This window comes from Nilaparvata lugens, chromosome 2 (genome assembly GCF_014356525.2).
Source record: "Nilaparvata lugens isolate BPH chromosome 2, ASM1435652v1, whole genome shotgun sequence".
NCBI lineage: Eukaryota > Metazoa > Arthropoda > Insecta > Hemiptera > Delphacidae > Nilaparvata > Nilaparvata lugens.
Window position 1 is genome coordinate 5670339 of NC_052505.1, and position 13038 is coordinate 5683376.

Genomic DNA, 13038 nt, shown 5'->3' on the forward strand with positions numbered 1-13038 from the left:
TACTCTCAACCATGACTCTACTCTACCATGCACGTTTTCATTGGGAGAGTTCACAAGATAGTTAGTACTTGCCCAGGGAACCCTACCACTAGCTATACTTGATGAAAACCAGGCTTTAGGGCTAAGCCACATGGAGCGTTTTTGCACTGGCGGCGGACGAAGAAGCTCTCTGATTGGCTGATTTTGTTGGCGTTCGGGGATCAGCTGTTAATCAGCCAATTGGAGAGCTTCCTGCGCTGCCGACTCTAAAAACGCCTGAAAATAACGCTCCATGTGGGTTGGTCTTTCTAAAATATAGTTACCGTACCCAATCTCAAAGCGTTCACCATGAATTGAATAGACTTAAAACGTTGTCAAAAATCCACTTTAATTAAATAAAAATTAAAAATTAATATTTTACAGGAGCATGCTTTCGTGTGTGCTCACACATCATCAGCTGTAAGTTACAATTGAATAGACTTAGAACGTTGTGAAAAATCCACTTTAATTAAATAAAAATTGAAAATTAATATTTTACAGGAGCAGCTTTCGTGTGTGCTCACACATCATCAGCTGTGAGCACACACGAGAGCATGCTCCTGTTAAATATTAATTTTTATTTAATTAAAGTGGATTTTGACAACGTTTTAAGTATATTCAATTATGAAAAAGTTCCATAACATCAACGTTCACCATGAATTTGTAAATATATCTTATTTTATCCAAGGAAACGGTTGAAAGGAGAACCATTACCCTATTATATGTTCAACAATATTATTTGTATACCTTGACAAGACTGTTGGCTCAAATCAGAATACATAGGCACCTCACTATAGTGAGGTCCAATTTATAATGGTAGTGGAGAAAGGTAGGAGAACAATGTTGCTGAGTCTCTGCCTTCTATAGATGATAGCTGAAACCGATATATCCAGTGGCGAGGCGTGGAATACTCCACCGATCATCACAGCCCCCCCCCACCACTCAAGAGGGTACAAGTGCTCTCTTCAAGAAAAAAATTAGAAATGCTAGCAATTGTTGACTTTTGAAGCTTTTGGAGTACCTGAAGATTTTTCTCTGAACTCACATACAAAAGGCAGAGAACTGAGAAGAATTCTCTCTAATTTCAACTCTTAATAATTTTCAGTGTATCCTCACTACCAACTTTCAATTACTTACCAACTCTCACTACAACTGGAATTTCTTTTGAATTAATAATACTGTTTTCATCTTCCACTTCCTCCATGGTTCACACTTCACATTCACTAATTCATGCACATGAAACACTGTAAAAACATGATTACTAACGCACACGAATAAGAATAACCTCACTTTTAAAACAATAATACAGTTGAAGTTGCTTTCCATGACGAAACACTATATAATAACTTTGTTGAAGTTCTGACACTGTGTTACTAGTAAATATTTGAAAAAACACTTACTTTTGATTGGAGTCTTGAGGAATGCATTTCACTCCTGAAGAAGAGCTTCATCAGAGGCTCAAAAGTAAGTGACTCCATCAAAAGTAAGTGTTTTTTCAAATATTTACTAGTAACACAGTGTCAGAACTTCAACAAAGTTAATAATACAGTATTTCAAATGCGAAAATTTCTGTTAAAGCTGTGTGTGTAGAGACTGTAGATGAGGAGAACGCAGCTACCGAAATCTCCCGACAGTAGCCGAGAACGCAGCTACCGAAATCTCCCGACAGTAGCCGAGAACGCGCGAAGCCTAAGTACTCGTACATCGCAGCCGGTTGCCATGTATTTCGAGCATTATTTGAATGGTATGAAACCTGTAGGCTGGGAGCTCTAGCCAAGGACTGGAGGGGGACTGCAGTGATCCGCAAGCGTTTCATATTCTTATCGGTTTTTTTTTTAATTTCGGAGTTTTTGAACATAATTTCGGGTTTTGAAGCCTACAAATGTACATTTAAGAGTTGAGATTATTCAAATATTTTTAGTTCAATTTCTCTACTCATCGCCGCATCAAACGATGACCGGACGCCTCGCCACTGGATATATCTGATGTCTGACACCGGTATAAACTGTTAATTCCAGTTAAAAATAATAAATTGCACTCTGTCCGCCAAAAAATACTTTTTTCAATGTTCAAATAAAAAGTTTTCAAAAATAGAGATTGGATTTTTGTTAATTAATTACATACATACATTGTTAAAAAATCTGGCAAAGTTGCAGAGCTAGAAAAGGATAGCTCTATCTGCTTTGTCGAATGGCAGACACGATTAGCAATGTTAATCGAATACTGCCATTATGACGTGGGCCTCACTGTAGTGCAGACGATGTCATCCATACTTACGATGAAGAATCTTGAATGCCAGACAAAGAACCTTTGTGAAATTTGTAAAATTGAAATTTTTCACTGTTAACCATACGCATAAAATGAATGGTGCAATTATATTGTGGACCTTTTTTCACAAACTATCCAAGGGCCGGTTTTCGAGCTCGGGATTTAGCCAAGTTCTAGACTTTAAACAGCTGGAGTCAGAAAATTTCTTTCCGAAACGGGGCGTAGTCATAGTACACGTTTGAATAAAATTCGAAAAACTAGAAAATTGAAGACAAAAAGTAAAATAAAGAGAAATAGTGTAAAGTTTCAGCTATTTTGATTTATTTGGGAATGTTTGCATTTTGTCAACGGAAAACGGTTCCAATTATATAAATGAGAAATGATTATCATAAAATTTACGATTACCGCCCATTTCGGAAAGCCAATTTTCTGACCTCAGCCGTTTAGCCGTTTAGCCTAGAACTTGACTCGATCCCGAGCTCGGACACCAGCCTAAAAATCTGGTGTGGTGCACTCACACAACTTTCCTTGCCGTTATGAAATTTGATCAACTGACGCTAGTGTTCACGCGCATCCCAAGTCTACTATTCAAAGATCTAAGCCAGCTGGTGACAGGACAATAACGCTGCAGACACATGAAGTCTGCTATCTCTTCATAGTGAATGATTTAATAGAATCAACACTTGCCAACAGTTTGCAAATTGAATAATATTATTTTCTCGAACTTCGAACTTATTTTCAATTTTAGGTGAAAATGTTACTGAACATTAATTGTAGAGATTTTTATGCTCAATCTTTTCCACTTGAATTTTTTTGTTTAAATTGTATCTGAAGCCTGATAATTGGGAATCTAAAATCAAACTTTGCATAGATGGGGCGAAGCTCCTGAAATTTTTACAGATATGGGACTTGTGGCTTATCAATGACTATTTTAGGTATAAATTTGATGGAAATCGTTGGAGCCGTTTTCGAGAAAATCGCGAAAACCCCTGTTTTCGACAACATTTTCGCCATTTTAGACGCAATCTTGAATTGAATTTGATCGAAATTGTTCGTGTCGGATCCTTATATTGTAAGGACCTTAAGTTCCAAATTTCAAGTCATTCCGTTAATTGGGAGATGAGATATCGTGTACACAGACGCACATACACTCATACACACACATATACAGACCAATACCCAAAAACCACTTTTTTGGACTCAGGGGACCTTGAAACGTATAGAAATATAGAAATTTGGGTACCTTAATTTTTTCGGAGAGCAATACTTTCTTTACCCATGGTAATAGGGCAAGGAAAGTAAAAATGTCACCTGATAAAAATGACGGGTTTATGAGCCTACCTGTTTGGCTATCGATTTGTTGTCAGCACGTGAGTAAATTTTGCGAATTTTGGAAAGTGTGACTTGTGTTACAGCTTTTGCATTCAGTCCAAACACAACTTTCTCCTCTGTGACAAGTGGGGGCAGCACTTCCATAACTGAAACATCAACATGGAAAAAAGAAATTAATATTACTCAATTTAATATTGATTTCAAAAAATTATAATAATTTATTAAAAGTATAAAATATTCTACATTCTTCCGTGATAGCAGCTCACCAGTTACATATGATTAAGAAAATAGTTTATATTTATATTAGTAAATAGGTAGTCTATCATGCTGTGCCGTTTTTACACTCTCACCCGGCCAAAACAGTAATCATAGACAGTAGTCGACTTGAGTTGACAAAACATCTACTTGAAATTCGGAGCATAAACGACCTATACCATGGGATATTACCAATACCTACTACAGTGGAACGTCAATAATCCGGATCAATTGGGACCGGACCCCATCCGGATTATCGAAATTACGTTAAAAAACGGTCAGCTCGCACTATTCAAGAAACAAAGCAGTTAAAATTGCATATACAGTATTCAATTATTGGTAGGTAGAGTATAAGGTATATACATTAAATGGCTACGCGCCATTCTCCCGTCGCCCGCTCTAAAGTAAGGAAATTAGCGCCAAGGGCAGAAGGTACGAAAATTTTATTTCTTGCCAGAGACGAATCCGGATTATTGACGGTCCGGATTTTTGACGTCCGAATTATCGACGTTCTACTGTATTACTTACGATTTGGTTTACCTTTGATTTACCTCTCCTTTGATTCTGATATAGGCTATTATTAAGTATTTTTGGTTGAGATGAATTTATTAATAGCTGTATCACTGAATCAATTATGTCTTTCAAGCTTTTATATTACATTATACTATCAGTGTTTTTATTTTAATAAAACTGATATTTAATAAAATACAAATGTATTTAATCTGGAGTTTAGATAGTATTTCAACCAATAAAAAATCGATACAGCAACAAAAGTTGAAGAGCATACATTGATACGCTAGTAGAAATTCTACTTTAATTCTAGGAAGAATCAATCTACATTTTATGCCGTCCTGATTAGTTGTGGGGCCTGAAGTAGTACCTAATCATGCTATTTATTAATCATCCCTATACTCATACTATCACATACAAGTTAATTTGCAGAAAAAAATACAAATTTGTATATTATTAATCAATAAAATTATTTTTCAATACTCTAACCATTCCTAAGAAACACACAAGTTTATTTTTATAAGTAATGAATTGCTAGGCGCTTTGAGTTCTGCCCTGTGGAGAAAATAAAAAAAGTGAAAACTTGAAATGTGAGAAGTGGCTTCATAATAAAATCACCAACATCATAATAATATTTTGGTTGAGAAAAATATTGCAGTAAGGTCCACATTTTAATGGCAGTATTTGATTTGGTTATGCTATCCTTGTCTATCATTCATCAAAGCAGATAGCTATATCCTTTTCTAGCTCCACAACGTTTTTTTAACGTTTTAAAAATATAATTAATTAACAAAATATTCAATCTCAATCATAAAAATGCATTAACGAATTCAATCATTAAAAATGAATTTTCTGGGAGAATATAATAGAAATTGTTAATTTTTTAAGCGAGAAATAACCCTTAATATTATATCAGATACACTGGTATCAGCTATCCTCTATATATAGAAGGCAGTGACAAGACAAAGGCAACGGCAAGGCTGTTCTCCTATCTTTCTCTACCGCCATTATAACGTAGACCTCACTATAGAGTACATAACCTATAAATTAGTAACTAACTCTAACTAAGTAACTAAATTAGTATCTAACTGTTAGATTCGATTATTCATTAGATATGAATTGTAAAGTAATATAGTAGCAAACACTGATGTCTTTTTGTTTCCATGTTATGATGCTTTTCTTTTAGGTCGTGTATTATTTTAATAATTTGATTGTATGGTATGAGATATTGTGGTATTTCTCCATAATTGAAAGAATATGGTGTTAATGTTGTCATTACCACTTTAATTAATTCGAAAATTAATTCATATTGCAGAACCAGGTTTCATGGTAACACCTACCACATCTTCAGCTGAACTAATGTGTTTGTTATTGTTGAAGGAACAGGAAATTCAATTTTAGGTTATGTATAATTTTGTTGGAATAATATATGTTTCAAATCTGCATTATCCATAATTTGTCATTTTAAATAATCTGTGTTAAAAATTCAAGGTAAACAGTTGGGTTTTTGTTTACCTTGAATATTTAACACGGATTATTTGGAATGACAAATTATGGATGAAGCAGATATGAAACAGATATTATTCCAACAAAATAATTCACGTCCTAAAAGAAGCACCTTTACAACACCTTTAATTCATCTGCAGCCATAACGTTGATACAACATAAACATTCTATGAGTTCACGAAGGTTAACTTCCTCTATGGAGAAGCTTCGAATCATCGAATCTAATGAATTGATAGGTTATGTGCTCCAGACGCGCGTCTTTAGACGACTCTAAGGAATTACACATTAAAGCTACGTTTACACTATGTAGCTGCAGAGCTATATAAAATTTGAGCTACATATAGATCTGCTAGATGTAGCTCTGCTATAATTAACTTTGATGCCATTACTTGTAGCAGAACTACATATAGTTTGGAATAAACTAGTTTTCGATTAGTGTAGGATTCTCATCTTTTTTCAACTTATAACCTCTCCACGTTCATAGCAACCGAAATTTCGTTCCACGCGTCCTGTTTTTGTTTCGATTTTTGAAGTTAGCACTTTTAACACAGGATAATCTATAAATAGTTCAATCAACTCCATAATATAGTCTCTATTCCAGTCAAATTCACTTAGAATATTCATCATTGCACAATAATTGATAAATCACATAGGAATACTCGCAATGCACAGTAGCCTACTAGCACTTTGACAACAAATGAGTATATCTGGTGTAAACCCAGCAGGTATATCAGCTGCGGTAGCCTTCAGGGACGGAGCGGCTACATCTAGCTCTGCTATGAACAAAAGCAGAGCTACATAAATAGCTCAGATTCTCTTTGATGTTTACCGCAAATTTTGAAAAACTCATTTTCTGCTAGCAGAGAAAATAGGCTTAAAATTGCTATACAGAGTGTTCTGAAAAGAGGTGCCCATAAGTCAGGGCGTGATTCCTCTCATCAAAAGAAGAAAAAAAGTTCTAATTAACATAGGTCCGAAAACGCTTGGTTACCGTACCAAGTTATACAGGGTGGAAGATTTCGTCTGAATTTCAGTTCCCCTGCTGGAACGAAGCCCTACGGGTATTCGTTGACTGTTAAGATGTAAAATTTAGCGTAGTCTACGTGAAATTAACTGAAAAATTGAATAAAACCGTTTTCAGACCTGTAGCTACAGTAATTTTTAAGATATGTGACGAAATACGCGAAACTTGGTCCCGAAAAACAAGTTCCTTAAAGGTTTGAAGCAGATTTACTATGTTAAATGTACAATAAACACAAAATATTTTTACAGAGCTTGTAGAAAATTTAGTTTTGAAGAAAAAGATGTAGAATTAGTCTATAACAGACAAACGCAACCTTGAAAAAATAGTCCTTAACTACATACAAAACGCATGGAAAGTAATATTTAAAAATCATTAAACAAACTTTACAAATGTGAAAAATATAAAAATTTTCATATACAATACATTGCAAAAACTTAAAATTAAAATATTTTCCATTTAAAAATCGATTATAATATTATCATTGGCGTTACCAGCAAAACTAAGTAGTTTGAGCGATGGCAACGAGTAATCAGTCGGCTATAATTAGTGGCTTGAGATTCAGTCGAAAATAGAAAAAAATATAATAAAGAAAAAAGAAACATATGAAATGTATGAAAAAACTAGAAAAAAAAATTCAATCCGAAAAGAAGAAGTACTAAGAGTGAAATACTAAGAGAGCAGAAAAACTAGAATGAATTCATAATAATTTGAAAACTCAAAAGAAAAAGAGATGATTCATGTAATTATTAATCTACAATTCACTGTACATATGTAATCCATTTAGTAAAATAATGTAATTCATTTGTAGCATATATGCAATTCCTTTTGTAAGCAAAGAGAGAATTAGAAAAACAATACAATACAGTACACATGACACAAAAAATAAAACTTAAACTCAGAGAGAGAATCTTAATCTGGGAGTATAGCCCTACTAATAATAAATTCAGAGGAACTGAGGAAGACAGTATATGTACATCAAATTAAAATATTTAAGGTATGATAAAATAGAGAGCTTAACAGATTTTGTCTGCACTTTTTGATTGTACTACATAGTGTAAACCTAGCGCTAGATACAAATCACTTTCTACTTACAGTTGAGTTGTGGAGCCTGAAGACTTCCAATGTAGTTGGGGCCCAGCTGATAAATAGTTGTGACTATGTGCGGACTGAGAACCTCTTCTAGCAGATGACAAGGACCTTGCTTCCAAATCAGCCGGGAGTTGCGTCTCCAAATCGGCGGCGTTCCAATGAAGCCGTACACCGAGGAAGCTACGGTCAAGTTGGCAGCCCCTCCTCCAGGGTTCTGTGATATGTAATGCAGCTGCAAAACAACAATTATTGGAATATACAAGTATTTTTGGTTGAGTTAATTTAGCAATGGTTTATGAATGTACGAGGGTGATTTTTTCAACCTCCGATCACATATCATACGACACAGGGGCGACTTTCACATAGCTGAACAGCTTTTCATCGCCATCAAACGCCCTGTGATCTGAGCTTAGACCTTCTAACCTATTTCCAATGTAAGTTTTTAAAATAGAGATGCTTCCCATGTTATTTAAATGGAGTTACTTTTCCTCCCTAGGGAGTATTTCCGTTATTTCGTCCCGAGAGCGAAAAAGTGACACTTTAGTATTATGTTCCAGGGAGTAAAGTAAGTACTTAAGACAGTAAGTTGAGAAAAAAGGAATATTCCTGCCAAATCTCATCAAATTCTATCAACGCGTTTGGCCATAGTCGCGTTACATACAGACAGACAAAAGAAAATCCGAGTTAAAAATAGACCTCACTAAGTTCGGTCAATTCTATTCAATTCAATGCATTGTACCTGAGAGAATTAGACATTTGAATCCTTATTATGAGGTGAAAGAGTTTTATGAGAATGTTAATACTATGACAATTTAATCTAGTCCATTTTGAAATATATTTATTAACTGTCTGTGACTTTTTTAACTAGGCTATAGAATGTAATGTTGTTGAATTTTGACTATTGTAATACTCTTGACGATCTTAAGAGCCTTCTGCAATAAAATGATTTTATCAATGAACACTATTGAATTTTAAAAGTACCTAATAAACAAATAGTATCTTACTTAACAAGGATGGGAAGAAGCCTTTCGCAGGCGAGAATGATGCAATAGCACTGATTCGAGCACTGCAAAAGACATTCACATCCAAGTAACGTTCACTATTTTTGGCATAATAATCTAAAGAAGAATAATAATTGAGAAATAGAAAACATCACCTGCTTGTGCTGACGTTACTACATGCATTCTATAAACATAACCTAGTTTACAAATTCCGAATCAGAAATTTTGTGCAAGGTGACAAAACTTCCACCTGGAGCGCTGGTGGTTTATTTGTAGCAGTTTTGATGTTCCTATTTCGGAACTAGGAAAAATACTCGACTGTAGAGAAAACATATTGTTTCATTACAGTAGAGTATGCTGCGATGAGAATCATATGTTTATTTTTTCTGCAAACAGCTGTTCACCGGATTATTTCAATGCATGGAGAACAGCTGAAATTGGATGACTATGACAAAAAACAATTCTTGCAGTATGGAATTTTCAAAGTAATAAGGAGGAAACAAGTAAGTTACTCAGAAAAATGAGTGAGAAAATAAGTACTCACTTTTTGACTATGAACATGCTGTCCATCCATGTAGAGAGAGAAGGATGAGTTCTTGAGCACTGCTCTATTTAGAACTAGGACTAGATGATGCCAGGTACCTTCCTGCAGCAGATCAGGACACCAGATCCTGGCACAGGACACGCTCGATCCTTGAACGTCAGGCTCCCAGTCTGCTCCGGCTTCAACACAAAATTGTATTCAATTACAAATAATTCATCAATTTATCACTCAACAGCTGTCATGTTGTAGCATGATGTTTTCTGATTAAATTAATTCCTATTGCTCTTTCCAGATTTTGTTTCACTTGCACATATACTCATCTAATGAGTACGTTATGGGTGGACCAGATTCTCCCAGGGGCAGACGAACCGCGTTCCATGGGAGCTTTTGACAGTTCATAAACGAGTCGCCATCTTTGATTATCCTGCACCGGTGCAGAATTCATGAACCGGTCGAAAACATATATGATCCACAAAAGACTAACCGGAACCGCAGAGCTTCTATTGGTCGAAAGTTTGAGCATCTGCTGCTGTCATATGAACAGTGGACACTCACGAGAAAGATAAAGTTAAAATGGATGATCAAAGCAAATAAGAGGTAATTTATTCTTTTACTTTTTCAATTTACAATACACTGTTTTATAAAATAGAAACTGTTGTCAAGATTGAAACTTTGAAGCCACAAATTAAAAACTTATTGAAATTGTGAGCTAATAAGATTTCAAGTGAAATAATCAGCTGAAAGACTTGAGGTATGAAGATATGAAGGTGGAGATATGAACCGAATTCAACAAAGCGAAAACTTGGTTTGATTCTAAATAAACAAATTATAATACAAAATCAATTCAAAATCATGGATTTGGAACCAACTGCCTTTAACCTCCTGCTTTTTTTACTTACGGTATTGAAACATTATAAAATACTGAAACAAACATAACTTCAGTATGAAGATATGAAGGTGGAGATATGAACCGAATTCACCAAAGCGAAAACTTGGTTAGATTCTAAATAAACAAAAAATTATAATACAAAATCAATTCAAAATCATGGATTTGGAACCAACTGCCTTTAACCTCCTGCTTTTTTACTTACGGTATTGAAAGATTATAAAATACTGAAACAAACATAACTTCAGTATGAAGATATGAAGGTGGAGATATGAACTGAATTCACCAAAGCGAAAACTTGGTTTGATTCTAAATAAACAAAAAATTATGATACAAAATAAATTCAAAATCATGGATTTGGAACCAACTGCCTTCAACCTCCTGCATTTTTTTACTTACGATACTGAAACATTATAAAATACTGAAACATTATAAAATACTGAAACAAACTAACTTCAGTATGAAGATATGAAGGTGGAGATATGAACCGAATTCACCAAAGCGAAAACTTGGTTTGATTCTAAATAAACAAAAAATTATGATACAAAATAAATTCAAAATCATGGACTTGGAACCAACTGCCGCTCAAACCTAGTTTTCGTTTTTGGTGAATTTGAGCCTTAAATAGTTTCTATTTTGACTAGTAAATGGTTTCGTAAAACATCATCCAATGTTTGTGTTTTGTAAGACATAACCTACTTTTTTGTGAAACCAAACAAGCTCCAGTGTTTACACAGAATAAAATAGATTTCAAAAGTGTGCGTCAAACTGCATGGATCCCATGGGAACACTAGCGGTGCACTGTACGGTGTTTGTGGTGCACCAGGTGCAGCGGATCTGGTCCTCCCAGAACGTACTCATTGTGATCACATTACCAACTGCACTTACTATGCGACAGCGGAGTTTCCTGAGTGGTGACAATGACGGCCTTGTCTCTAGCCGAGAGCACAACTGCCAGGCAGATGAGATGGTCGTCCTTGGCCGAGTGCAGATTGCGGACCAGAGTCAGCAGCCTCACGCAGTGCGGATCGGTGCGCGGATCGCTGAACCGTTCAACGCAGATCCACGACGAAAAACTCAAACCGGTTTGTGGCGGGAATATCCGATCACCTGCCACACAGAATCGTTCATTTTAATTCAATTTACAGGAATGGAGAAAACAGGATTCATTTCTTCTTAATTTGAGTTATACACAAAAAATATAGTATATTCACACATATAATTAGTATCACACTATAACTCGCAACAAATACTCATAGAATAATTATTATTGGAGTAATAATTGATAAATGATTACGATTCAAATATTATTCTTAACAACATCTACAAGTATAAAGCCTGATTTTCACCAGTAGAGTTAGGCTCAACTCACACTTACGCGACTCAGGTCGAGAAGAGACTCGACTCTAGTCGAGAGCATGTGTTTCCAAATGGTGACACTCAGACCAGTCAATTCCAGTCTCCGCGACGTCACCATTTGAAAACACATGCTCTCGACTAGAGTCGAGTCTCTTCTCGACCTGAGTCGCGTAAGTGTGAGTTGCGCCTAAGTGTTCGAGTAACTGGCATACTAACTCTACTTACTTGGTCGAATAACTGTTTTCACTACAGTTGAGAATAGTAGGTAAAGTGTGTTGTCTAGTGAACAGAACTAATCTCAAAATGTCAAAAATTTTCAATAAATTAACACTTAAACACTTATTAACTTTTTAATAAATAACAATACTTCTTAAGCTTCGACTCTACTCTAATGAGAATGATATGAGAATAATTTTTTCAGTTAAAGTTACTTACATGTATGATTATGATATGTATGATTACATGTATCCTTTAACATGATTGCCGTGTAGATTGAGACATTTGTCATACCTGTGGACCAGCCTAGTAAAACCCTCTTCAAAGAATGCTGCCTCAAGCTGGCTATGACATTTTTTTGGAGCTCCTCGTTAGTTTGGAAGCTCTGCCCTAATCAGTTCAGACGTGATGATGCATCAAACATAATTCTCCTATCCCGTACGTGTATAAGCACTACCTCCATAAACAAAGCCATAGTGCATTCTGGTGACGTCAGCACAGGTAGGGCTAGAATGCTCACTAATGCGTCACCAGAATGCACTATGACTTTGTTTACGGAGATAGATGTATAAGCCAGTTATTTCCTTCATTATAGTATAAAAGATGACATAACATTTGAATGATGACGACAAAAATGTAGTAAAATAATGAGCAGTTTACCTGAGCCCATGCCTCCAACAACTCCCAGATCGGGTGCAGTCAGCGTGTCAAAGACAACAGACTGCGGCGCCACGCTCGGCAGATACATGCAGCCAAATCTGAAATGCAAAACACAGTTCACACTATATTATTAAATAGCTTAAACGATTCACAATTCACTAATCGATATTCTTGTCTTAGTGTGATCACCTGAATTATATCAGTGGATAAAACTAGAGACCCCCTGGGTTGAAGAACTCGCTCATCAACTGTTGTATCGATCTCTGAGTCCGCAACTTGTAATTATTCAGAGTTGTCTGTTTTTGTTTTTGAACTTGTTCTGTTTTATCAAGTTTTAACTCGGACAATGAAAAGTTGATGAGTCTGGTTC

The 13038-nt window shown here is 35.5% G+C and overlaps 1 protein-coding gene across 1 annotated transcript in view; it reads right to left on the reverse strand.

Moving 5' to 3' along the window:
* The window catches only part of LOC111051771 (WD repeat and FYVE domain-containing protein 3), a gene marked incomplete at its 5' end in the record, with an annotated part of 57601 nt that overhangs the window by 26771 nt on the left and 17792 nt on the right, over nucleotides 1-13038 (reverse strand). Inside the window, 5 exon segments of the mRNA XM_039419971.1 lie at nucleotides 3628-3764; nucleotides 8006-8234; nucleotides 9548-9726; nucleotides 11322-11543; nucleotides 12669-12766. Of these exon segments, the coding sequence (XP_039275905.1) occupies nucleotides 3628-3764; nucleotides 8006-8234; nucleotides 9548-9726; nucleotides 11322-11543; nucleotides 12669-12766 (865 nt within the window).